The sequence below is a fragment of the Copadichromis virginalis genome, linkage group LG5 (genome assembly GCF_057382275.1).
Source record: "Copadichromis virginalis isolate Kocher_CV1m ecotype Utaka linkage group LG5, C_Virginalis_male_GT1.1, whole genome shotgun sequence".
Lineage (NCBI taxonomy): Eukaryota > Metazoa > Chordata > Actinopteri > Cichliformes > Cichlidae > Copadichromis > Copadichromis virginalis.
The window spans coordinates 37128404-37155188 of record NC_140622.1 but is presented as its reverse complement, the minus strand read 5'-3'; the positions used below and the strand labels follow the sequence as shown (position 1 = coordinate 37155188).

At 40.6% G+C, this 26785-nt stretch overlaps 3 protein-coding genes across 4 annotated transcripts; all 3 read left to right on the top strand.

Moving 5' to 3' along the window:
• The first annotated feature begins 625 nt into the window (after positions 1-625).
• shisa4 (shisa family member 4) lies at positions 626-8270 on the top strand. The gene is made up of 5 exons (XM_085457634.1): positions 626-978; positions 4098-4275; positions 6475-6611; positions 6704-6895; positions 7704-8270. The coding sequence occupies exons 1-5, from the start codon at positions 900-902 to the stop codon at positions 7742-7744; spliced, it is 627 nt and encodes a 208-aa protein (XP_085313760.1). The 5' UTR covers positions 626-899; the 3' UTR covers positions 7745-8270.
• Positions 8271-12582: 4312 nt separating this feature from the next.
• On the top strand, positions 12583-18945 carry lmod1b (leiomodin 1b (smooth muscle)). 2 transcript variants are annotated; one of them, XM_085457631.1, is made up of 4 exons: positions 12584-14461; positions 14554-14829; positions 16149-17837; positions 17916-18945. In XM_085457631.1, the coding sequence occupies exons 2-4, from the start codon at positions 14554-14556 to the stop codon at positions 17940-17942; spliced, it is 1992 nt and encodes a 663-aa protein (XP_085313757.1). In that variant the 5' UTR covers positions 12584-14461; the 3' UTR covers positions 17943-18945. The 2 variants fall into 2 exon arrangements, with proteins under 2 accessions (XP_085313758.1, XP_085313757.1); XM_085457632.1 differs by having other exon boundaries at positions 12583-14829.
• A 2150-nt stretch (positions 18946-21095) lies between these two features.
• Positions 21096-26375, top strand: timm17a (translocase of inner mitochondrial membrane 17 homolog A (yeast)). Its single transcript, XM_085457633.1, has 6 exons — positions 21096-21172; positions 23107-23206; positions 23487-23550; positions 23905-24033; positions 24700-24810; positions 25498-26375. Exons 1-6 carry the CDS (start codon positions 21147-21149, stop codon positions 25572-25574), a joined length of 507 nt encoding a protein of 168 aa, XP_085313759.1. The 5' UTR covers positions 21096-21146; the 3' UTR covers positions 25575-26375.
• The last annotated feature ends 410 nt before the right edge of the window (positions 26376-26785 follow it).

The window sequence follows — 26785 nt, the reverse complement described above, 5'->3', positions numbered from 1 at the left end:
GTGGTAATTCCACGGTTTCAGGATATTTAGCACCAGTGTGACATTAAAGAAAGCAGTTTTTTTTCAGGTACTTGCTAAAATCCAGACAGTGCAGGCTGGAGGTAGGAAGACTCATTCAAGGCGGCTCGACAACGCGAGCTCTTAACGAGACATCCTGCAATATACTAAGCATTCAAAACGATGTTCACGTCAGTTATGGAACGCCAGGGTTGACATAATGAATTGATTAAATACACCATTAAATAATTATTTAAATGTGTCAATAATTGATTAATTAAATATGTCAAAAATATTCATTTAATTAGTTCCCATTTAAGTTAATTCTTACCAATTTTAATTAATTATTGCCACATTTAATAAATTATTTAATGGTGTATTTAATTCATTCATTACGTCAGTCCTGGCGACCCATAGTCAGTGATTATGCTTTTTGATATACTGCGCATCATGCAGATAAAGACCACTGTGCATAATGAGTACCTTTGATATGTTTATTGCTAATAATAATTATCTTTTTGTTAAATGTGAAAGGCTTACTGTGTATTTGCGTACTTGAGTAAAAAGATGTATTTCCGTTCCATTATGATTTGTAATTATACTGGTGACGCGGTTTGGTTTTTGTTGTTGGTAACTGTCGACGGCCGAGTGATGGGGCATAATTCTAACGTTTCAGTCGTTCCGTGAAGGCAGCACACCCCTCGTCCCGGGTGAGCGGCGTCACAGCAGCGCTCTGTCATTTCCACGGATAAATTACGGACTGTCAGAGCCGTCCCGTCCCCCGTGCTGTTCCCTGGCCAGGATAATGCACGAGAACGACCGTTAGCGCGCCTCTTTCTGCTCGTGCACACCGATGAGAACACCTGCTCTTTAAAATTACTCGGTTTTAAATCCAAACGGGAATGATCTTTCCGGGGGGAAACATGCCCCTCATCTCGGTGACTTTGGCGGTGCTCGCCGTCGTCCTCAGCACTTCTCAGGGTAAGATTGTAGCTTTCCATCCAGGCCCCGCCGCTAGCTAACGGCAACGGAGTAACGGTTGATCCCTGCCTCCGTTTTTTTTCCTTTTCTATTTCCCCTTTCTTTTCTGCGGCACTGCTGCTTATTTATCCCGCACACCGAGCCGCAGTCACCGTGATCTCAAAGCGCTTTTGGCTGTTTAATTGTTGGCCCGGAGCCTCGGTGTTTATTTTAGGCCTAAATCACTGGAACTAAACGCTGTTCAGCGGACACGTTTAGCTTTCACTGGCTCCTTTATGACGGGAACTATCGTGCAGCAGTTCATGTTTAAATGAACTGAACTGCCGTTGCTCGTTAAATCTACTATAGTTAGCGGAGAACCGGGAGCTAGCTAGTTTTGACTCGTGCTTTACCGTTAAGATACCTGTTCAGGTGAAAATCTGATTTATCTTCATGTAACTCATGGCTGATACCGCGCTAAGGGACTCAGACGTGTTTGTACATACTGGAGCAAAATTAGAAGTGTGTTAAAGCTTAATATATCAATAGAAATAAAAAAAAAAGAAGCTTTATTTCATATTTAAAAATAATAATTAATATTAAGCATTCATATAGAAAAATGCATATATGACCTTTTAGTGGAGTTGGGTGACGTATAAGTTGGCTGATAATATACAAGCTTTTTGCATTTAAGCAAGAGTTGTCCACATGTAGTCGATGCAAAGAGTCTTTTCCAAGTCTTTATATATTTTATACGCAGGAAATAACCTGGTATATCGCTATTGTTATATATAGTGTCTAATATGTGGTAACACAAAGCAAAAAAAGATGTTTTCTCCAGCAGAACTGCTCAGACTAGAGTTTAAAGACAGTGCTGGAAGGCTAATACTTAAAACTACTTTTTAATATAACTTAAAAAAAACTGTATGAATGCACAGATAATACCAGGTAGTATATATATCAAGATCTGAATCATTTTTGCGCTTTTAGATCTGCATCAGCTGCTGCCTGGACTCTGTGTAGCATAGCAGATTCAGTGAGCAGTATACATCCCTGTGCACTTTATGATCTGGCTTCCTGGCCCTTTAGACAGCCTAAGGGGACTACAACATTGACATATTTTTATATATAAAGCTACAATGCTCCCTGCTTATCTGTGAAATCTCCCTATCACTTGCAAACAGCTGTTCTGTTTGATTTTCGCTTGTCTTCACGGCACCCAGGATTTCTGCAGAACCTGGTAGATCTTAAAAAAATGTCAGATAAAGCTGAATTACGATCTATCTCTGTGATACGGTTTAAAGCACTGGTGAAATAAAGATTAAATATATATGTGGTTTATTTTTCAATCCCCAAGTTTGCATAATATGTGACGTCACGGTGGCCACGTCTGTCTTTTTATACAGTCTGTGACTCAAACTCGGGCTTAAATTTAAAAGTTTAAATGTTTATTGCCGTAGTAATTGCAGTTTGTAGAATGAACTACACTGTATTGTACAGACCACGCTGGTTTAAATGGCGTGGACTGATTAATACAATCAAGTAAAACTCCTGCCAGTATGATGTGTTAAACTTTGGCTCATAAAGTTAAATTAAAACCTCTTTAAATGGTTTCAAGTACAGAATATTGTAACAGAGGTAGGATTCACTGCAGCCGGGCTGCTTCTGTTACTCAGCAAGTTAAGCTGTGTCGCAGTTGGCCCAGTGGTGCTTTAGAGACGGGCCACACCAGTGCAAGCATCTAAATGATGCTAACAGCAAACAGTAATAGATTTTTTTTTTTTTTTTTTTTAAATGAAAGCTTGTATAAAGCTGGACAACTTGCATTGTCAGGGCTAACACTCAAAGGTCATGAACCAAATTTAGTGTCAGCTAGTTCAGGAGCCAAGTCTATACAAGTCTTGGCTCGATACTGTGGCCTAGACGGCCTTTGTGAAGTTTCCATCAGTTTAATGTGCTCTGCTCAGTATGGAAAAGCAGCTCTCTCGGGCTAAATGTGTCATCTTATTTACATACGGGCTGCAGCTCGGGTTGGATGACCTAGTGTAATGTTTCTGTGTGGAAAACAAAATCACCAGTACTGTAGTAAAGTTATGTTTTTTTTAAAATGTGAACACAGTTTTATTAAAATGCCTTTCATTTATTTAAGCGTAGCACACATTGGTTGTGTTGTAAAACTCTTGGTTTTGCAGTATGTGAACCAGTCGTGTGTAGTCAACCCCCCAAAAGCCAAATGTGAAGCAGAAAAACCCAGAGTGTGTCGGTTTTCTCCCAGGCTCCACATGAAAACTGATGGATAAAAAAGCAGTGAAGCCTTCACAAACACACTGTGACCTGTAATTTAGCGCTGCCTTAAATTATACGATGTGGAAAGGATAATCATGCGTTCGTTTTTCAGCTTAATTAAGGGCTTATAATGTGTTTATTCTTTGAGGAGACAGCATGTGTTTCGCAGGTTTGTGTGAATCATCATTTTTTTGTAAGCCTGTCGACTGCGGAAAATAAACTGAGTTTTCTTTCATCCAGATTTTGTGGTGGCTGTGTGTGGATCTTCCTTAATAATGGCAAAAATTAAGGCCTTAAATTAACCGTTAAGGTCAGTTTTCACTCAAAAATGCCAAATATTTAATACGTACTTCATATTCAGATGAAGGACTTTGGTGCTTTACCTCGTCTTTTAATAGAAGAGGTAACTGTCAGATTTACTGAGAGTGAAAGTGATCTTTAGTTGCAGTCATTCAGGTCCTTTAAATCTCCTGGGTACCTTCCAGTACTGGAGCCCGAATCAGTTTTCAGCCTCTGCCACAGGGAACTGCTGAATAATGCATTGTGACTGTCTGGTCTGGAATAAGAAAAATATAAGAAAGAAGTGCCAGGAAATGTTCAAAATACATATTTATGATTTGCTCGAGGCAACCCTGAGCTGGATCTGTAAATTAACAGTCAGGACTTTGATACAAACAAACAACGGCGTGTCAAAAAGGAGAGATAAAAAGGAAGATAATCACTTTAAAGAGCCATGTGAAGTAGCGCTTGCTGTTTTCCTCATTTCTCTGCTTCCTTCCATAGCCAGTTATTTGATCACTTCCCCTGTTGTGTCATCCTCCCTTTCACTTTGTGTTGCTCTTGTTGTTTTGCAGTCAGTGGGAACGAGCAGTGTCTGTGGTATGTGGATAAAAATGGCACCTGGCACAACGGCTTCGACTGCCCTCTCATCACGTTCTGCTGTGGGAACTGCAACCGACGCTACTGCTGCCTGGACGCCTTCAAGATGATCACGGAGAGAGAGCAGAAACGCTGCATGCTCTTCCAGTTCAGGTGGGTGTAGACGCAGCAGCAGGGGCTTCAGGTTTATTACTTATTTATTCATTTACTTGACACCAAGCGTCACGGTTTGTGTTCTCGAGTCAAGGCAATCACTGCAGGAGCTTTTTATCCCCTCGAAGCATGGTTTTCCACAAAGCTCCAACTTAGATTCCAGACCTTAAGCATCGACGCTCAGCTTCTGGGCAACTCTCAGAAAGTCTGTGAAATGTCATTATTTCCAAATAACACTTGGTTAAATAAACTGAGAAAGGAGGATTTGCAGATTGTTAGCTTTAGTGCAAACCTATAAAATGTTGAAAGTGAGAAACAGTATTACTGAAAGGATTGGGATGGGGCCTTAAAGACCGGAAAGGTTGTGTAAAGCCACGAAAACAGCTAATGGATCGATCAAAGTTTAGGATAATTAGCAATGGACAGTTATCCTAGAAAAGCTGAAACTGTATACTCATCCATCTTCTTAGATGCTTATCAAACTTAGGGTTATAGTGGGGGCTGAAGCTGATGGCTGCTGACATAGGGTGAAAGTCCATGTGCACCGTCACACGCTAATGAGTTAAATCTATGCTGTAGGTGCATCGTAACCACAAACTTCTCTGAAATCCCACTTTGTAACCTACGCTGTGAACCTCTCTGGAAATGTAACAGCCCACAGTGATTATGATTGGCCGGTTCTGTACTGTCGTCGACTCCTGTGCATTTCTGGCTAATTCTTCACTGCAGTTTTTCAACATGAATCGTCACATTGGTATAAGGAATAATAATCATAGCCACAATATAAGGATTCACAGATGTCAGGAAATTCCTGGAGGTAGATGGCTGAAACCATCAGAATGAAGTTGAAGAAATCTACGCAGAAGTGGAAAAACTTGAGGGAGAAATACTTTCAACTCTGGAGGGAACAAAAAACTGACCTCAGCCAAGAGAGGAAACCCAGGACGGTAAAAGAACCGTGACAGTTTATTTGTTTATGTCATGGCTGGCACCGCATATTAAACACTGTGACACAACCACAAGGTAATCAACACATAAAACACCACGCAAATGCACAAGGGCTGGACATGGCGTCGGCCACTTATGTGGATTACATCGTAGTGAGAGACAGACAGCCACGCAGTCTCACATCCACATCTATAGGCCGATTTAAACCTACAAATTAACCTAACGTATCTTTGGACTCTGAGAACACACAGGAACCGTAGAGGAAGCATCTACTTATACGCTCTCATGGCACTGCAAACAAAAGGATATTGAAAATGGATGTTAGCTGTAGATTCATAACTAAAGCCAAATGATAACACTTGTTAAAAATGGTAAAATGTAGGACACAATAATTGTAAAACATGTTTTCTGTGTGTTGCAGTGAAATGGAGTAAAGTCATTACACCTTAACTCTACTTAGTTACTTATTTGGAGCATTTAGCTTCCTCCCCTGGTTTTCAATCAGGAAGTAAAAAATGTAGTTTAGAAGAAAATTAACAAGTAGACCTTTGAGTTTGTTTTTCACACAAACCATAACAGAGTCAAGAATGCGCAAGTAAAAGTCCTGCCACAAACACGAAATGACAAAGGGGTTAGACTTTGTTACAAATGTCACTGTGTCCCCTCTTGTTGTGTTATGTTGGGAACAGCTGGATGAGGTTTATGATCATGCACAGACTTGTGCACGGCCTGTTCTGTTGACTATAATATCTGGTCAGTGGTGGCTCATCTTTCTGTGAGTCTCCTGTAATGAGAGAAATCATTTAGCTGGGAAAAATACTGATGCTAGTCTAAGCATGTTTGTATCTGAGGCTGCAGCATGACAGTTTTTCTCCACAGCATTTTAAACCATTCGGCACTGTTCAGCACCCAGCAGATAACGTGTGGCTTATTGAGCCTGGTGGGAGATCAGATCAGTGGGCAGAGGAGGCTAAGATAAAATGGAGGGCTTTGTTGCTTCTCTGAGATCATGAGGTGGTGGAATCGGGTCGAGACAGAGAGGTGGAGAGTTTGAGGCATTTGCTGGGATGCGACGTTGGGGTCAGTCTTTGCTAAATCGAAAGCTTCACATCACAGCCACCTCGGCTTTAATTCCCTCCAGAGTGAGTCATAATTAGCAGCACAGAGGGGGGAGGAACAACATGAGGCTGAATGATCAAAGGAAGAAATGAATCCTTTTTAACTTACATCCTCCACTCTTCTTCTCCTCAGCCCCACCACTTTAGCTGGAATTGCGTCTTCCATCCTCCTCTTTGTGGCCATCATTGCGACCATGGTCTGCTGCTTTATGTGTTCCTGCTGTTACCTTTACCAGAGAAGGCAGCAGAGGGGCAGGACACCTTATGATGGTGAGACCTCTCGTTGTCATGTCGATGTCTATGCAGACGACCATGAAGTATGGATTTTCCTTCGTAACTGTGCGATCTTCTTCAACCCACAGCTCAGCAGATCCCCATGGCCAGCTACCCGGTTGAGCCCATGTACGACGCTTATGGTAAACCAATTTGCCCCTCAGAGTATCCACCCGTTGGTTACCCTATGGCGCCCCAGTATCCTGGCATGCCTCCACAGTACCCAATGATGCAGCCTGGACCGTACGTACCACGCCCCATGGATCCTGCATACAGCCAGGGTAAGACCTGCATAACTTCCCTCAGAGTGAGCTCACATGGCTGCAGGGTTTCCTGGTCATGTCAGTATATGTCAAATCACAATCAAGAACAAAAACTGCTTTTGCATGTAAAGCAAAAAATGATGTGCCAACATACTGTGTACGTGGTTCTTTGGGTGATCACCTGATAATGTTTTTTTGAAATATTAGAGACTTTAGTGCAGTTCACCCCAGCATGTGTTGAATTTTGTTCTGTCCAATGGTTGGACATTGTCCTCTCTGATTAGGAACATTTCCTCCCTCAGAGGAGAACTGTATAGTCTCTTCACTAGTTTCACATCTTTGCTACTTTCACAACATTGTGTCATATTTTAATAGTGAGTCTTGCTAAATTTGAGGACTTTTCCCCTAATGCTCCCAGCTGATTAAAACTTTCACTAATCCTTTGAACAGATTGGGACAATTTTCCAGCTGACTTGTGTTTAATCATGTTTTTTTTATTCTCCAGCAACTGTTCCCATAAACTGTAAAATTTAGCATGGATGTTTTTCGTGCCCTCAGTATGAATATTTATAACTTTGTTTTCATCAGCTTCATTAAATCACCAAATACATAAATGTCAGTGACATTTAAAACTCTCTCTCACTCTTACCCTGTCACTATTTTGGTTTCCCAGCCATGTGTATTCTGTGTAGTTGTAGTCTGTTTCATGAACATGCCTAGCTCTGAGCTAAAATACTGGTATAATCTGGGCAAAAACTTCTAGATTTACAGTGAAAGGCTGACTGTGTGTGTGCATGTGTGTCTTCTTTTTCTACTTGTTTTTCAGCCCCACCACCGTACTCTCCACCTCAGTATCCTGGTCACTGATGGGCTCCTCTTCACGCACACAGCGAGACACTACTGCAGCTGAGCAAAGGGACTGTTTCAAAAGAAGGCAGCAGCACTTTCTCCCACACACAGACACACACACACATGCACACACACGCAGATGCAGTTAAGCACACAGTCACACGCTAAAATAACCGCTACGGCTCGATTAGCAGTGGGTTGCCTGTGAAAGAAAACAGGAGGCACTTTAAGTTCTGTTTTAGTTGTTCATTTGCAGCGTCGTCCTACTTTTCCACAGTATTAATGTAAATCAAAGTCTGTCCTGCAACCTGACGCCTGACTCCTGGGCAGGCGTCACATGATCCTGAAAGCGAGGCGACTTCTGCGTCTTGGCGCTGTTTCATCAGCCTCGTGATCTGAAACACTCACCTCAGTGACAGGTTGTCGCCAAAAGAGAGTGCTTGTTACCTTCTAGAAAAGAATGCTGTCCCTCTTTATTTGGTAAAAGAAAAAAAAATGTTTTACCTCCTCCCCCTTGTTAAGTTTGAATAAATTGATAACTGCCTGTGGTTCCATTCCAGGTAATCTCTGCCACTGATCCACTTTCTCCGGTTATCATAGCATCACGTGCTTCTTCTTTGTCTTTGATGTTTCTAACCAGAGGTGTGGACTCGAGTCAGACTCGAGTCATTAATTTTATGACTTTAGACTTGACTTGAAATAATGTTCTAAGACTTGTGACTTGACTTGGACTTTTACACCAATGACTTGGGACTTGAATTGGACTTGAACCGGTTTACTTGAAAAGACTTGATATTTTACCCCAAATATAAAATTTAACATGCATATTATATAGAGATTGAAAATGTGACGTCATTCACGGGTAGAACCGCAAAGGATTCTGGGAACTCGTGGCAAGCGGTACTAGCGCACGCAGGCTTTCAATTGAAACCAGTCACACAGCGATAAAAAGAAACACAAAAATGTCAAGAAGCTGTTGTATTATTAACTACAATAGCCGGTCGCATGACAGCCACGGGAAGCCGACGGGTAAAGAGATCGGTTGTTTTCGGATTACGTCGTTGAAGAGAAATTGTTCGAGCCATGTTTCCGAAGTAACAAAGATGCGACTGGATTGCAGCCATTCAAAGACCAATTATAACGTCCCAGAACCCTCCAGCTCACAGGTTAGTCTGCTCCAAGCATTTCCACAAAGGTCAGTCTGCTGTTGTAGTTAATGCGTCATTTTCATAACATAATTGGTGATATAGGTTACAAGCAAGTCTGGCGCTGAACAGAAATTGTCGCGCTATGCTCCTTTGTTTATTGTGCATAAATAGTGAATTGTCCTGACACAATATTGTGTTTCGCTTCTGTTATTATGGTACATTGACAGAAACATATACTTTTATTCACAGGATAAAACAGGTTTTTTGTATCACTAATTGCCCAGTACGATTACAGCATACAATATTATTGTCACTGCTACATTTCTGTGATGCTACCAGAAATTATTTCCACTGCTAATTAACTACCGTTGAGCTCAAAGGTCCTATTAATAAACGGTTAACGAATGTGTATTTATGACGACGATTTGTGAGACTGGTAAACTTATGATACGTACGATGGTCTTTCGTTCTACACGGTGCATTTCAAGGTCCTGCACCCATCCGTCGGTAAACTGTACCTGGGCTTGTTGCAGTGACCGGAAGTTACTAAACTTCACGAGTGTATGCACTCACTCCAAGAACCGTATGATTATAAATATGCATATAAATATGCTACGATGAGATAGCTGACTTCATCTAACTAGCAAATGTTTTCCAGGCTACGTTGGTGATGCAGTTTTTTTTTAAATTATATTTTTTTTAAATATCATTTATTTATGTATGATATTTTTGTCATGCGATTTTAAAGCCGGTCCTACAAGCGCATCCAAGAATAACATGCAGCTTATCTCAGAACTGTCGGTGAAAATTATTCTTGGAGCTAGGTTTAATTGAGCTGCATTTTAAAGAGGTGCAATTTCACAATTTGTGTATATTTTCTAAGTTCACTATTTTGTCATGTGTTGAGAAAAACACAGATTTAAAAATTACATGGTCTAATATTTACATTTAGCATATAACTGCAACATGCTTTTTTTCGTTTTTTTTTTAAAGACTCGAAAGGACTTGAAATTCAAAATTTCAGACTTGTGACTTGACTCTGACTTTTACACCAGTGACTTGAGACTCGACTCTGACTTGCCTGACATTACTTGAGACTTGACTTGAGACTTGAGGATAAAGACTTGAGACTTACTTGAGACTTGCAAAACAATGACTTGGTCCCACCTCTGTTTCTAACTAAGCAAAAAAAAATAAACTGGAAAAAAGGGATCCACGTTTGATTGCAAAAGTGATGTTTGGATCTAAGGCAGGTGGCTTTATAGATCTAAACGGTTCTCCCAGTTCTTTGTAAGAAGCCCTTTGTCAACTGTTGGTTTGAACTTTGTCTCGTCTTTCTAATATCTGACACAAGTAATTACTTTGAAGTAGTTTATTAGTGGCACCCTTTTTTACGATCTCAACATCAGCATGCTTCCTGGTCAAAGATACCTGTCCGCTTCTGCTTCTTTTCTGATTTTAAAATAAATTAGAAATTAGTCTTGATTAATTCCATAGTGACGGGTAGGGTGTTTCACAGTGAAATCCGTGTTAACGTCTATTCCTTCTAACATATCAGGACAGGGGAGTTGCAGGTCACGCTGTTTGATTAAAATAAAATATCCCGCCTTACAGTAACTAACCATGGGAAAAAAAGAGATTAACTATTTAAATGAATATTTTGTAAATCTGTTCTTCAACTAAATATTTTATGATATTGTAACGAGTTATTTTAAAACCGTGTATTTTTATTGTACCATGAGATATGACGTTTGGCATCTTTCCATTTACTATTTATTACTATTTAAGTTACCTTTAACTGTGAATGGGTTCTCACCATCTGGACTAAGCTACGAAGCCAAAAACGACTACTGCTGAAAGATCCCCTCTCTTTAAAGGACTCGTTTGACATTTTGGAGAAGGTGTTTGCTTTCTTGTTGACGGGTGCACATTTTGTTTTTGTTTTTTTTGTTTTTTTTGTTGCTTTCCCCCCTTTATTGGCACATTTGATATATTGGCAAAATGTAGTTATTGTCTGTAATCCTCTGCTTAAAAACAAAACAAAATTCTACATTGAATCAAGCAGTAACATTTTCTGTAGTTGTATTAATTTTGTGCTGCATAAATACATGCAAAAATAATTAAACCTAAAAGACTTTTTAATAAAGACTTTTTGGCTTCCTTAACACAGGTGTTGCAGCTCATAATGGTGTTGCTCATCGTAACTGCTTCCTGGGTACGTCAGTTTATTTGAATAAACTTGTACACTGATTATGTTTTAAAAATGTGAAACAGTTGCCATCAAGCCGCAACAAAAAAAAAAAGTAGTAAAAAGTACATTTATCTTGAAATTTCGAGGCCTTGTAGTTGCAGTAAACGGTTGAGCTGTTGGGAAATGCACTCATGTGGTACCCACCACACTCTGCTATCAGGTCAGTCCCTTTCTGCACATGTGTGGTTAATTATAGGAGAAGCAAGTGGCCGATAGCCTACCTCAGCATCAGACTAGAAGCAGGGTAAAGGTCTTGGTTTAAAAAAGAAACTTCCTACCGAAACTTTAAAAAAAATCTGAATGCTAGCACAGGGTGTTGCACAGAATAAACATATGTTAATAAGTGTCAGGCACTGTTTCCAGGCCTTGAGATTCGATTCTGGGGGAGGTGAAGTCTGTTTTCCTCTGTCAGCGTGAATTTCTCCTGATCATAACCTCAACATGTTCCCATCCGTAACCCCAGCCAGTCGTCCTCTAGCCGTCCACCTGCCAGCTCCTGGCTCTAACAGCCTTCTCATCTGGCTTTAAGTCGGCAAGAAAGCAGACGGTGGATTTCCCAAAATGTCAAACTGTCCTTTTCAATTTGTCCTTGCAGGTTTGGGCTCCAGTGAGGTCAGGGCCCGTAACCTGTAATCTCCTTTAGCTTCGAGGGCATCCCTGATCCTTCTTTAAAAGGTTCGAATTGGAAAAACACGATGCCTCCTAATAGGTGATCCCTGGATTGTCTTTTCAGGTGTAGTGTATTAAGCAGCTCAAACATAATGTTAATGCCTGAGAGCTAATATTACTGTCACAGCTAGTCTGCAGCATAAATTACTCACTCCGATGCCGACGTCCAAGTGTACAGATTTGTCGAGCCTTTGTAAAGCACAAGGAAGACGCTGGGATTTTCTTTGTAAAGATGCTTTCATAAGTAGTTTGATATAACATCAGTGATGTTTCTGTTCATTTGTGCTTCTAAACCAACCAACTCCATGAGTGTGTTTTAATGACTTACATCAGGTTCAGAGTCTAGGTATGGCTTCATGTCTGTCGTCATATGGATGGTATGACACTGTAAAATAAAGTGACTGGAAAATGTTTATTTCTTTTAACATAAAATTTAACTTTGGAATGTAACAAATTGCTGTCTGTGTTTCTTTCTGAGTTTAAAGAAAGAAGTGTGATTTTTATCTACAACACTGGCCACTAGATGTCTGCATTCACCCCCAAAACAGCTTAAATGTGGCGTTTGAAAGTGTTTTATATATTAACAGGGAACTTACACACTGGATGAGTTCATACCAGCAATATAGTGTGATTCAAAATACAATCATAATTCTAAAAAACATTATTTAATTGTTTTTTATCATAACTTTATTTTTATTTTTTATTTTTTTAATTTAATTTAATTTTTTTTTTATTTTTTTTTATTTTTTTTTTTGGAACTGTATCATAACTTTATTAAAGTAACCCCCCTTTTTAAATTGTTTTTTTTTTAAATATATGTACTTATTTTGCCTGTAAATATTTGCATGTAAATATTGGGAGGAAAGAAATGAGAAAACAATGTAGGATCACAGGATTACTCACTGGAGGCAGAAGTTACAGCTTTTTATACATGACATAAGTTATGTTAAGTAATAATAATTTTTAAAAAGTCCCAATATTTCTACTCTTCACATGCTCTCTGGATTAAACAGTTTCATTATTGTCCATTCTGTTATTCATGGCTTTTAGTTTAAATAAATTCTTCTCCAAACAAAATTACTTTTTTTCACATAACTTTGTTTTTGAAGTTTTTAATACAATGCAAAACAAAATAAGCTGAAGTTAAGTAGACTTGGTCAAGACGACCTGCTGAGGTTCAAATTAAGCATCAGAATGAGGAAGAGAGGGGATTTAAGTAACCTTGAATGCGGCACGGTTGTTTGTCCCAGACGGGCTGGTATGAGTAGTTCAGAAAATGCTGACCAGCTGGGATTTTCCCACACAACCATCTCTACTGTTTACAGAGAGTGGTCCAAAAAAGAGAAAATATCCAGTGAGCAGCAGTTCTCTGGGGTGAGAGGAGAGTGACCAGACTACTTCAGGGTGACAGGAAGGCGACAGTAACTCAAATTTGTAGAATATTAGAAAAATGTGCCTTGATTTCTGTTGTGACATTCAGACGGTCGATCATAATTTGGTAAAAACATCATCAACAAATGGATCTGCCCTGCCCTGCATCAGCAGTTCGCCCTGGTCGTGGAATAATAGTGTTAGGGGTAATTTCTTGGCACATTTTGGATCCCTTTGTACCAACTTTGTGTCTTTTAAACACCACAGCTTACCCGAATATTGTTGCTGACCACATCTATCCCTTTATGATAACAGTGTACTTGTCTTCTGATGGCCACTTCCAGCAGGATAATGCGCCATGTGAAAAGTCTCTCATCTCAAACTGGTGTCTTGATCTTGACAGTGAGTCCATTGTACTCAAATGGCCTCCACAGTCACTAGATCTCAGTCCAATAGAGCACTCTCGGGATGTGGTGTAACAGAAGATTCATATCATGGATGTGCAACCAAGAGATCTGCAGCAGCTGTGTGATGCCTTCACGTCAATATGGACCAAAATCTTAGAGGCACGTTTCAAGCACCTTCTTGAATCAAAGCAGTTGTGCAGACAAAAGGAGGTCTGACCCCAGAATGAGCAAGGTGTGCCTAATGAAGTGTCTGTCGAGTGCACAATACCATAAAGTGTCTTTAAAAAGTAAAAAAGCTCAAATTAAGTATAGTAAATATACAGTGAAACACTAATGCAGTGTCACATCTTTGTATTAAATAATTAAATATATGTTTAATATATTATGGGAATATTTAGTATCATATATACAGTATGCATATTTTAAACATATATTCATTATATTTGTATTTATTTTTATTCCATACAATATTTTATTAACTATACACTGGCCTTTGTATTACAGCAAAACGTTATTGACTGTGTGACTACAATAGAGTAGCGATCCCCACTGGTTTAAAAGCGAGCTCTTATAAAACTTTTTTATTTGCGAGCGACTGTATAAACATCACTGAACTGGGCTCCAATATAAATACAGATTGTGTAATAGGAAGTCTGTGTAAGCCTGCTCTGGCATCTCTGTAAACTTCAGCCCTTCCCATTACCTTTAAAGGAGTGTGTACCCTGAACTAAATATGGACATGCACTTTCACAGGATTTCGAAGAATGTCCCAGCCTCACAGTCCACTTTGATGATGCGAGCCTCTCACAGTTCGTCACTTGTAACCCTCGCTGCAAGACTCTGAGACCAGCCTCTTTGCACCAGGATTGATGCCTCTGGTGGCTTTTTGGTGAGTGGGACACGACACAACAGCAGGACATCAGCACATAGGAATAGTCAGCTTATAATTTGAATTTAAATCGTGGGATTTGCTTAAGCTAGATGTCCAGACGAAAGATGAAAGGCCTGACCTGTATAGGTCGCCAGGTCAGCGAGGACCCAGACCTGGACAACCTGCTGTCCACCCTCTCCCCCGAGGAAATAGAGGAGCTGAAGATGGACATGATGAAGGTGCCAGACATTAACCCCGAGGAGGGGCTCATCATTGCAGAGGAGAACCAACCTGCGCAGCCACCTATGAGCAACAATGTCTGGGATGCAACGACGAAACAGAGAGACACCAAAGGGAGGCTCAGCCAGAGGGAACGATCATTTGAGGTTTGTGAGGAAATATGCTTTGGCTTTGACTCATGAGTGTTTTATGATGAAGTATGATCCTCATCTCTCTCTTCATATGTTTATATTCGACTTCCCTTTGCCAGTTTTGAGCGATCGTGGCTCAAGAGTTGGCAGTTCGTCTTGTAACCGGAAGGTTGCCGGTTCGAGCCCTGGCTCGGACAGTCTCGGTCGTTGTGTCCTTGGGCAAGACGCTTTACCTACTGGTGATGGCCAGAGGGGCCGATGGCGCGATATGGCAGCCTCGCTTCTGTCAGTCTGCCCCAGGGCAGCTGTGGCTACAACTGTAGCTGCCTCCACCAGTGTGTGAATGTGAGAGTGAATGAATAGTGGAATTGTAAAGTGCTTTGAGGGCCCCGAAAAGCACTATTAAAAATGCAATCCATTATTATTATTCATTATTATTATATCCAGATTTAAAAGGAGCTATGAAATCAAACTGACTGATAGGCTACAGCATTGCATAATACCCACAGCCCCCTGGATAGCTTTCATGTCTATTTTTCATTTCACTTGAAGCAACTGGACCTCATGCACCCCGAGTCCCATCAGCTTAAAAATAGTAGTCCCCAGAGTTGACTCCTGTGCCAGAAAAAGCAGTGAGTCCCCATCTATGACCCGCCTACATCCACTCCTTACCCTTAATTGTCATCTGCCAAACAAGCAAAGCACAAACATCTTCTCCAAGAGGCATTTGTGTAATTCATTGGAGATGCTACACAAATTTATTGCCATTAGTATTAGCATGATTTCAATCAGTTTGTGTGCTTAGAAGAGAGACACTTAAGTGGTTGGAGCAGCGGCTCTGCGGAGCTTCTTAATCCCGGCCTGGTGGAATTCCTTGGTTGATTGCTCCTACGCTCACTGCCTTTTAAGGATGCATCTGCCAGGGCCACGGCCTCACGAAGCAAAACAGATGGAGGCTCACAAATCAAACACTTAGCGAGCTCCTCACTGCAAATGTATCCCTGTGCTAAAAAAAATGGATAGTGTCCTTTTGCTGACTGTAAACACACATGCCCTATTGTGAGACGCTGTTGTACAATAAAAGACAGCACATCTGCACGATCAGATGTCTTATCATACTTTACATGTCATGCAATATTTGCTGTAATTCTGTGATACTACTTTTTCTGTGCTCTGTAGCTAATAAATTGAGACTCTGCTGTGATTTATTGTGCTTAGAGCGCTGCATCATTTGACATGCTGCTTTTCACAGACGTTAAATGACCCATGTAATTTTTTGTTTTGTCATACTGATGAGGAAAAATTTCCTTATCACACTCCTCATCTTCTTGCAGGGAGAGCCGAAGAAAGAGAGCCGGAAGCAGGAGTACCTGAGGAAGATGGGTCTCAGCCAGGAGGGAAATGACGATATGAAAGTGGGAATGCAAAGACAAGCTAGTGTCTCAAATGAAAGAGATATCAAGGCGGAGGACAGAAACAGCAAAGGTCCTGAAAGTTCAAAAGAAGACGGGAGCTGGTGTTCAAGTCGAAACAGGAAGCTGGATAGCAGAGAGAGCGACACGAAAGAGGAGGCCCGTGACAAAGAGAAATATGAGGACAACAGGCTGAGAGACAGAAGAGAAAACAGAGTGAGCACAGGCAGCAAAACACAAGACATGATCTCAAAGTTACAGGAGAAAAGGGATGAGAGCAAAGAGAAAGAAAGGAGGGAAGACTGCAGGAGACGAGATGACAGCAAAACCAAAGACATTATCTCAAAGCTACGAGAAAAAAGCGAGAAAGATGTGGGCAAGGAAAAGGAAAGAAAAACGGAGAGTATCAAGACACAGGGGCTTGTCTCTAAAATGGTGAAGCAGAGCAAGGCATCGGAGAGCCAGCTTCAAGAGTGTAAACCAGAAGAGAAGAAGGCTAAAGCAGAGGAGAAGAAATCTGAATACAAAAACAAACCTGATGTCAAACTCGAACGACAACCTTCTGAGAAAGACGAGGTGAAACGTGACAAGATGGAGAAAAGAACAGACAGAGAAGAGTTGGTTAACCACAGTGACCATGTGAAAGAGAAGTTTAATGCTGAGCGGAAACCAGAGGAGAAGGTGCAAAGAGAGGACGGTAAGGTTAAGAAAGCTGAGGATAGTGGGAAACTTGCTAACTGTGCTTCTAAAAACAGCCCTAACAGCAAGGCGAAGGAGGCAGAGGAGGAAGACGAAGACTCGAGCATGTTTGATGAGCTCATGCAGCAGGTGCGAAGCAACAACCCCTCCCTCACTGAGCTCAACGTCAACAACTCAGAGGTCATCAAGACGAAAACGCTCATCGAGTTTGCAGAAGCTTTGCACAACAACACCCACATCAAGACGTTCGCTCTCGCTAACTGCCGTGCAGACGACCATGTCGCTTATGCCATTGCCGGCACGATCCGCAGCAACAAGACTATCACCAGCATTAACCTCGACTCCAACCATCTCACCGGGAAGGGCATCCTGTCTCTCATCCAGGCGTTGCAGCACAACTCCACGCTGACCGAGCTGCGCTTTCAGAACCAGCGGCACATCTGCGGAGGGAAAACCGAGATGGAGATGGTCAAGATCCTGAAAGACAACACCACCTTGCTCAAGCTGGGCTACCACTTTGAGTTAGCAGGACCAAGAATGACCACGACAAACATACTGAGTCGCAACATGGACAGGCAGAGGCAGAAGCGCCTGCAGGAGCAGAAGCAGGCCCAGGCCAATGGAGAGAAGAAGGGAACACTTGAGGTGCCCAAGAGCGGAGGTGGAGGATCTCTGAGGAGTTCTCCCAAAGCTTCGCCTAAACCTTCACCCATCCCTTCACCTGTGCCTTCGCCAAAGCTTACTCCAAGAAAAGGAGCTGGAGGTCCGGCTCCACCTCCGCCTCCTCCTGGGGGTGGACCACCACCTCCTCCACCTCCTATGCTGGATGCAAACCGCCCAGGTGGTACGAAGAACTCAAGGGACCAACTGCTTGCCTCTATCAGAGGAACCAATAAGAAACAGCTGAAGAAGGTACATCAGAAGGGTTGACGAAGAGGTTAGCTCACTGATGCTGTGTTTGGATTCACTAACGTTTTATTTTTCTCACAGGTGCCGGTGCCAAAGTGGCTGCAGTGATATTTCCTGCTGGAATATAAAGTGAAGAAGAAGAAGAGCAAGGGAGGGAGAACAGACATCTCACCAGAGGGTTTCTAGGGGATAACCTTTATAAATTCCCCTGGCCGGTTAAAGTGCAGTGGGGCAGATGAAGACAGTGAAACATGAGACGTTTGGAAGAACAGCCATCACTATGAGTTCTCCCAACAACACTGGACCAAAAAGACTCTGTGGAGAATGAGTGATGAAGGCCTCTCTGCAGAGAGTGCCATGGGTTTGAGGCTGTTTGTCTTCCATTCATACTGACGCTTGGCTGGTTATTTGCACTAGATAATATGAGGCCGATCATATAACATGTTGGCTTGTATATGCATCTGAATGTGAGTGTGTGGGAGAGTGTGTGATGAGCTTAACAAGAGATTCAAACAACTCTATAAAACTCTAATATTCAACAGTATGTAATTGAGATTAATTTGAAAAGTTATTTATTTGTGGAGAGGAAATCCATCCTATCAGCTGTAAATCTGTAAATCAAACTGGGAATATCAGGGAATTAACAAACATGGCGGCCTGACTTAAGAAAATCTGGGTGGGTGGAGAAAACAAAAAGGTCAAGGTGGTCTTTGATTGTGTGTCTCAAATCTCAAGACATCTCAGGCAGGTTTCGAAAGCAGCCCATTGTCCCAGGAGTCCTGAGACATAACGAATGAGTCTTAGCATGGAAATAATTACATCGTGCATTTTATCAGGAAGTGCAGGGAGATAAGTTTCAGCATCTGATGTTGCGTTTTGTGCAGAATCATTCTAGCCTGGGTTTTACATCAAAATGTCAGAAACGCCATTAAATCAACACTACTGTTGGTTAATGTGCTATTTAAAAGTGAATATCAGTTCTAAAGGAAATTTAATGTGATTAGCAAAAACCTGAGTGTTGTAATGAAGCACATACATTATTACATGTTTTTCTTACAGAGCCTGTATGTTTTCAATAAAAGATTCTGCTATGTTTGCAAGTTTAATGTTACCCGTCTGATAGAAGTGATTGGAATCTGTTATTATATTATAATTTTTAGCTACAATAAATGAAATTATGTATATGATAATCTTGTTAATTCTCTATATATGTGCATATGATTATATTTGTACAAGTAAAGATGTGCTCAGACGTTTACATCACTGATCATGGGCATGTTTCAGGCTTTTAATGTTTTCTTTTAACTGTTCTTTATCCATGATGCAATGACTGTACAGCACACAGCTTTAATTACTTTGAAAAACAAGAACTTGAAAGGCTCACCTCTAATCTTTCAAATATAACTCTTGTCAGTGTAGCACAATTGGTCAATCTTTTTCCTTGTCTGACCATAAAACATTTCTCCAGAAGGCATTTGGTTTGTCCATGGGGTCAGCAGGGAAGTTTAGTTGTGCTTTAAGGTGTTGATTTTGGAGCAGGGACCCTCTCAGACAATTGTGATGGCATGCTTAGAAATGGTTCCATGAAATGTTCCCAACTTGTATAAATCTACAATTCTCCTCAACTTCATTGAGTTCTTTGGACTTTGCCATTATTCCTAGAATTGGGGAATTCAGTGGTTGCTGTCTAACAAATGCTTTTTATGGAGACAAAGAGGATCTACCAATTGTAATCTCTCGTGATCATTAACAAGAAGCAAATAGGCCTCGGCCTTGTCGAATTAAAAGACACTTTAAAACCTTCAGCAGCGCTTATTAAAAGGTTCGAGTCTGTGTCTGTTTTCAGCCTGTGTGTATAATTTTGACCCTGTGTGGATAGGAAAAAATCCAAAAGAAATGCAAACCCAATTCTTGCATTTTAAAGTAAATAAATATGTATGCTGTACAATCCTTCCACCCTGGAAAAGGAGCAGCTCGAAGAAATCCTTATGAGCCCCAAATGATCATCACATTCATCCCTATGATGAGTGTATGGAAGCTTCTGACCACAGCTGTATATACATTCAAAAATGCAATGGCTTGTACTCGCAGCAGGATTTTACGACATCACTATGACTTTTGTGGCTAGTTGGGGTCCCATGACTTACTTAGACTAAGGTGGAAACTTGCGGTGTCCGTATGCCAAAAAATACCTTTCCAGGAAAGCAGGAGGCCTCTCGTGTCTCGTACTTTAACTACTGAAATAAACATGGATTCACATTTTTTAAATTTATGTATCTGCATTTCTTGATGGATTAATTTTAAAAACCGCACGGCAGAACCTTTACCAGACACAAAACATTATATCAACTAGTGAATGTTTTCGTAGCATGCATATCTGTGCTTCTGCAGTGGACCATGAAGAACTTTTCTTCTATCTGTTGCTCTTTACATAATGTGTTTAAAGCTACGTGGAAACATTGGGAGCTGTCTAGTGTCCACCCACCAGCTGGAAAGGTAGCCATCATCCAGAGAAAAAAGAGAGCAGCAGCAGCAGGCCAGTTTATCTCTCTGCAGCCTTGCCTCAGTCTCTGCATCCACAAAATGCCTATATTTGGTCATTTCTCAATGAGGGCTTGCTCTGTAAGTCATTCCTTTCTTGTTCCTAATAATGGGCAGTGAGCCAGCCTTCTGTCTTTTAGCTGTAGCTGCTACTCTGACCAATAGTCTCAGAAGGAAGAAAAAGAGGGGAAGGAATGAAATGTTGAGATTACTGGTTTTCAGTGCCATCAGAAGGCCTCTAAGTACATTGCATTGCTATTACTAAGAAAACACTAGGAGCACAGCAGAGTGTGATTATTTTGCTATGAAGAGTTCTATTTGTGTTGCAGAAATGTGAAAAAAAAAGTTTATTAAGGGGTGTTCTTTTGTTTTTCTACCTGCTTCTTAACCTTTGTCACTGTAAATAAGACTTTATGTGATCAGTGTGACATTGCTTCTGTTGATAGAAATGTCAAAACTCTCTTATACCTGTCTGGCTGTCCTTTAATTTGCTTCATGTTATGTGAATTAGCAAACACTCAAGTATAATACAAGTCTATAGTGCTTGAACAGTTCTACTTTTTTACTTTACACTATTCATTACAAGATCTTTTTTTGTATTTCTGTGGATAGGTTTAAGAAATAGGCTGTAATAAACTCTCAGGACAGCAGCCTGAAGCTCATCCTTCGTCCCTGCATGCTCTGTTCCTTTAATAAATGACGTTGTCTCTATAGTGTCGTTACGTCAGGTGTTCGATAATTGTTACGTCAGGCGGAACAGCAAAGAACAAAATGGAGGAGTATGCCAGAGAGCCGTGGTGAGTCCTAAAATTAAAATTAATCCGTTTCCCACACCGTTTCAGCGTGTACTGCAGTGGGCTGCGTTTTGAATACATGCCATGTTAGTTGTGTTTAATGTTTTTATTTTATATCACGTGACACGACCGAAACACCTCGAAACCGGCCGGCTAGCTGCCGTTAGCAGAAATGCTAACTTCGCATACACAAGTGAAGGTAGTTTGAGCGAGCACTGCGTCGGGACGGCTAAGTCACGTTGTGACCTTGTCGGTTTTATTGCCACATGTCATTGCTTTAAATTTACTGACCCCACAAACCGGTGCTTAAAAAAGGCATATAACATCTATTGTAACCGCATACTGGTAGCCATTCGGGAAAAGTTGGAGTAGTTATTTTAGTATTATTTTGCTTTGGCGCACAAGTAAGCTAGCTGGATTAGCTACTTGTGCGCTATCTAGACTGCAGCCTGATGGCTTCAGCTAGCTTGAGACATGTCCTGTTCAAATAGTTTATGAACTTTTAACAGCGTCACTGAGGATTTAAAATAAATGTTTTTACAAATACATACATTTTTTCTCGGTGGCTGTCCTCGTGTATGCTTATTTTGGTTTAGGTTTAATTTATAAGAACCGTGAACTAAATAAACTTCTTAAAAGTTCAAAAAGGTTGGCCTGGTTCGCTGTTTTTCTCCCACTTGTGTTTTTAAGTATTTTGGCCAGCTTTTAATAACAATTTAAGATCGCATACTAATGGTCAGAAACACGAGACACAAGGTTACTGTCCTTCAATATCACTGCAAAATGTTCGTTTCGTGATTTAAGATGTAGTGCATCTGTTTACGTAAACGAATGGCTATGAGTAAATAGAAGATCCAGTTTTACATACATTATTTAAAACGGTTACATTTTCCTGATTTTGACCAGAAGTCATATTACATTGTATGCAACCATCTAACCATGTAAACCCTTTCTAATAAAGTCGTATGTGAGAAGTAAACGTGCAGTCTGTTTGTTTAAATTTGAGATGCGGTCATGTGAAGTATAATCCTTACTGCTCAAACAAACAAAATGTTGTAATGCTGTAATACTTCATGTTTTACGCTGGTTCAGAGGTGGTTATTAACATAGGACACAGAGAGAGTGACCCTGTGAGTTTGTGTGCGTTCACGCGTACGTGTGTTTTTCTTCGTCTGCCTCCATCTCACCCTATCCCTAACATCGTTTTCTGTCACACCAACCCTCTGCATGTCCTCCTCCACTACATTGCCCCTCTCTGAGGGCTTCTGCTTCTGCTCATGTCTGGCAGGTCCATATTCAGCATCTTTTTTTTGTCAAATATATACACACTAACCGTCCGCAGCACACGTTCAGACCATCTCAGCCTTGCCTCTCAAACTTAGTTTCTGTTTAAACTGAGCTTTCTAATCCCGTCCATTCTCTCTTAGTTCACTGCCAGTGGAAATCTTAACATCTTCAGCTCAGCCTCCTGTCTTTTTGTTAGTGCCATTGTCTGCTCATCATACATCTCAGCAGGTCTCATTACTATTCTTTTGTAAACCTTCCCTTTCACTCTTGCTTCTGTCATAAATCAGCGCTGACACTAGTCTCCATCACCACCACCCTGCTGAATCTCTTCTTCACTTCTCTCGTGCACTGTCGGTTGCTTTTGGATATATTTAAACTCCTCTGACTACTCTTCACAGCTTCACTGTTACACCGGTCTCCTTCTCAAAGGCCAAGTCTGTGTGTGTGTATAGTTAGATTTTAGAGTTTTCAGATGACCTATATCTTATTGTCATATTACCAGTAATAAACTAGTTCTTCTTCCTTTACCTTTGGATTAATTTAGACTTACAGGGAACATTAAGAGATTGTTATGAACATGCAATGAGAGATCTCAAATGTCATGACATTATTAACTTAAACAAACTAAAATGTCTGTGTTCTGCTTTTAGCCCCTGGAGGATTGTGGATGACTGTGGGGGAGCTTTCACCATGGGAGCTATTGGAGGAGGAATATTTCAGGCAGTGAAAGGCTTCAGAAATGCACCCTCGGTAAGTTCAAGGACTGTTTTCTGGCCTCAGTCAAAGCTGACATTCAAGGTACTGTCCTTGGGGTCAGTGTCACACTCAAAGACACTCGATGATAAAGCAGTGTTTCTGTTCCTGTAAACAGGAAATTTTCTTTTTAATCCAACCTGAATTTCAAAGACCCACAATTTTTTCAACTTATGTTATTAGTCATAATCTGAAAATTCTGAATCTTTGGTCTCAGAAATCCTGACCTGACAGTGAATTTCCACTGATGCATGTTTTTTGTCTCTCTTTTTTGTAGGGGATGAGCCACAGAATGAGGGGTAGCTTAACTGCTATCAAGACCAGAGCCCCACAGCTCGGGGGTAAGAACAATTGCTGAACTGTTTCAAAGGTCATTTCTCTTCCTTTGTAAAGAACATGGGCTGTAGTCAGCAGCATGTTGTACATCGTCTGCAGTTCCGATGGTGACAAATTAATCTTGGGAAATATTTCAACTTTGTATATTAAAGTAATTATCGTTTAATTAAATAAGCTGCTATTGGAGCCTGAAGGCATAATCTGTGTGCAGAATTATTAATACTTTATTTGCTGTTGAAGTGTGTTAGTGGTAGAAGTCACTTATGTAAATATGTGACGCGGGTGATTGCTTGACAAAGTGACAAGCGTATCTTCAATGATAACTTCTTCAGCTGATGCAAATCTTTGGCGTGTTGCAGGTAGCTTCGCAGTATGGGGAGGCCTCTTCTCCATGATTGACTGTGGTTTAGTAAAAGTGCGAGGGAAGGAGGATCCATGGAACTCAATAACAAGTGGGGCCATGACAGGAGCTATTCTTGCTGCAAGAAGTGAGTAGTCAACAGAAAGCTTGCATACCTCATACAAACAGCAAATGTGCTTTCACATGCATGTCCACATTTATTACAACCCCTCCTGAGTGTGAGATTTTCAGGCTTTTTTCTTCAGTGGCTTCTTGTGGGAGTTTCTTAAAAAAGAAACAAAACCTGCAACAGCTGGTCCAGTAAACCCAGTTTTCAGACTTTCCTGCAATCAGTATGAGGAAATGGAGTTGTTGATTCTTGTAACTGGTCTGCATGTTTTCATTTTTGTCTACTTCTATTTATAGATTCGTTTTTGCATCACTTTCTGGTCATTTTGCTTACTTTACTGGAGCAGAAAAACTTGAAGCTTATTTGTACAGGGACTGTGGGGTCCTCATATAATTCTGAACAACTTTAACAAAAGATTGAATAGACAGAAGTGGTTTACACATTTGCCCGACAATGGTGAGCAGCCGAAAGTAGTTTGAAAACACTTGTGCTATATACCTTTCATTGAAATGGATTATAATAAGTTGTATCCAAAAATAGTGGAATAAAACTGATACAAAAATTGATGGTGGGAACATTTTCTAACAAACAGTACCATCTCAGTCTTGTTGAATATACCTTTTAAGTGCAGAAATGAATGTTTTATGTGATTTTAGTCAATTAATGCCCTTGGTTTGTCCATAGATGGACCGGTAGCCATGTTTGGCTCTGCCGCCATGGGGGGTATCCTGCTGGCATTGATAGAGGGCGCTGGAATCCTGCTTACTAGGTTTGCCTCTTCACAGCTTCCAACTGGTGAGTAATACTTTGGTGATCTTTTTATAAATTCAGTGAAAGAGACTGAAGAGTGTTTTATGTAACGAGCACCCATTGTGATAAATTACTGTACATAAAAGTCTACCTAACCACCAGAAGCCATCAGGCGTGAAAGAATACTTAGATGAAAGATGACATGACTGCGGCAAAGAAAAAAAACACTGAATGTACTGCGACTTCACCTCTTGTTGCCCAGCACCTGATATGTTTATCTTTGTTGACTGTACTTTAGGAGTGTTAGTCAACCCCCAGCTTGCTCACATGCTTTGCCGAAAACAGTATTCAGTCACCACACAGTAGCATGGATTATAAACATCAGGTCTAATATGTGTGATAAATCTCATCTGATTCTTCTGCAAATTTTCTAAATTTTACTGCTTGTGTTTGAATTGTGGGACAAAAATTATCAAATTATAAAATTTATTCTGAAACAGTGTTTATCAGTGATGATACTACAGTTATGGCAAAATGCGAATATTTGAAGATTGAGTCAGCTTTCTGAAGAAACTGACTATTTTAATTTGTGACTGTTTTTAAATAATTGGAAAAAAACACTCAGTCGTCATATGTCAGTGAGGACCTTTGGGAAGTCTTTTTGATTCATCAGTTTGCTCTTTTAGACTTTTGGCACCGATCTCACTCTGAGTTTTATTTTTTCCTCCTTAGGACCTCAGTTTGCAGAGGAACCTGCCCCTGCTCCCATGCCCACCTCTCCCTTTGGAGACTACAGACAATATCAGTGAGAGGAAGTCCTCACCTCTTTATCCTCTAGGCCTTTTGTGAATTCCTTGCTGAAGTTAAAAAGAAGAAATGGCGGTGCAGAGTACCACACATCAAACGGTAGAAAGTGCACCCAACTTTATGGACTGTCGGAGAAGCGAACGACAAAACACGTCACCATTTTCCTTCTTTCAGGAGCCATGTACACATCTGCCTTTTGCCATTGTCAGGCTTGTCGTGTGCATCTGTTTCACCTAGCTGTGGTAAAATACAGACAGCTGAGAGTTGTTGTGAGGATGAGATGTGCTTTTCTATTTTGTTTACATACAGTATAAACTGCATGTATCTTGATAGAGAATCTGAGATGTTGAATCTATCAAAAATATGTCACACATGGAACATAATTAATTATATGTACATACAGTAAAGCTTTCACTTATGTTAATCTATATTTGCCTTTTTTGTCATGCTTGGGTTGGCCAGCAACACTTGGTTGGCCTTTTTTTTTTTTAATTTTTTGACTTTATTCAGAGTTATGAAGGCAAGCATCTTACCACAGACACACAGATGCCATTCCTGGAATATTTTAGTTTGTTTTACAGTGATTTATTTATTTTTCAATGGTAAGGAGTTGTGTCAGATTGTTCTATTTTATGTGATGGTGGTTTTTACATTCAGCACAAGTGAGAAAAAGACTGCTAATGACAAACTGAGGCAGACATTTAATATTAAATGGAGAACTCAAGCAAGGGATTGATGTATTCTGTATTAAATCTGTATGACAGATTGTACTCTGGTACATTAAAGAAATAAGTTGTAAAGTATGTCTTTTGGAGCTTTATGAATACATTTATGGACTGTAGATTACAAGCTAGAGCAGGATTTTGCTTCTCCACTAGAGGGAACTCCTTGCAAAACAAACAAAAAAACCCCACTTTTGCCCTCTTTGCCTGCCCAGCTTGGTGCAGCTGACTCTTTAAAGATGTATTTACAAAGGACACATAAGGAAGCATTTTCCTCTCACATTCTTGCATGTGCGTGTCACGCACCAGTTATCTCTTCTAGAGCCAGTGCTTCAAATTTACAGGTGGACACCGGATGAGAAACTGGACATTAAAGGGGACAATTATGCAGCTCGCACGGCAAGTGGGCTGTTTGATTTTTAGAACCGTACTCGTGGCAAAGTTTCAGACTTTACTTCTGAAGCTGATAAAATCCCAGAACAATAAATAAA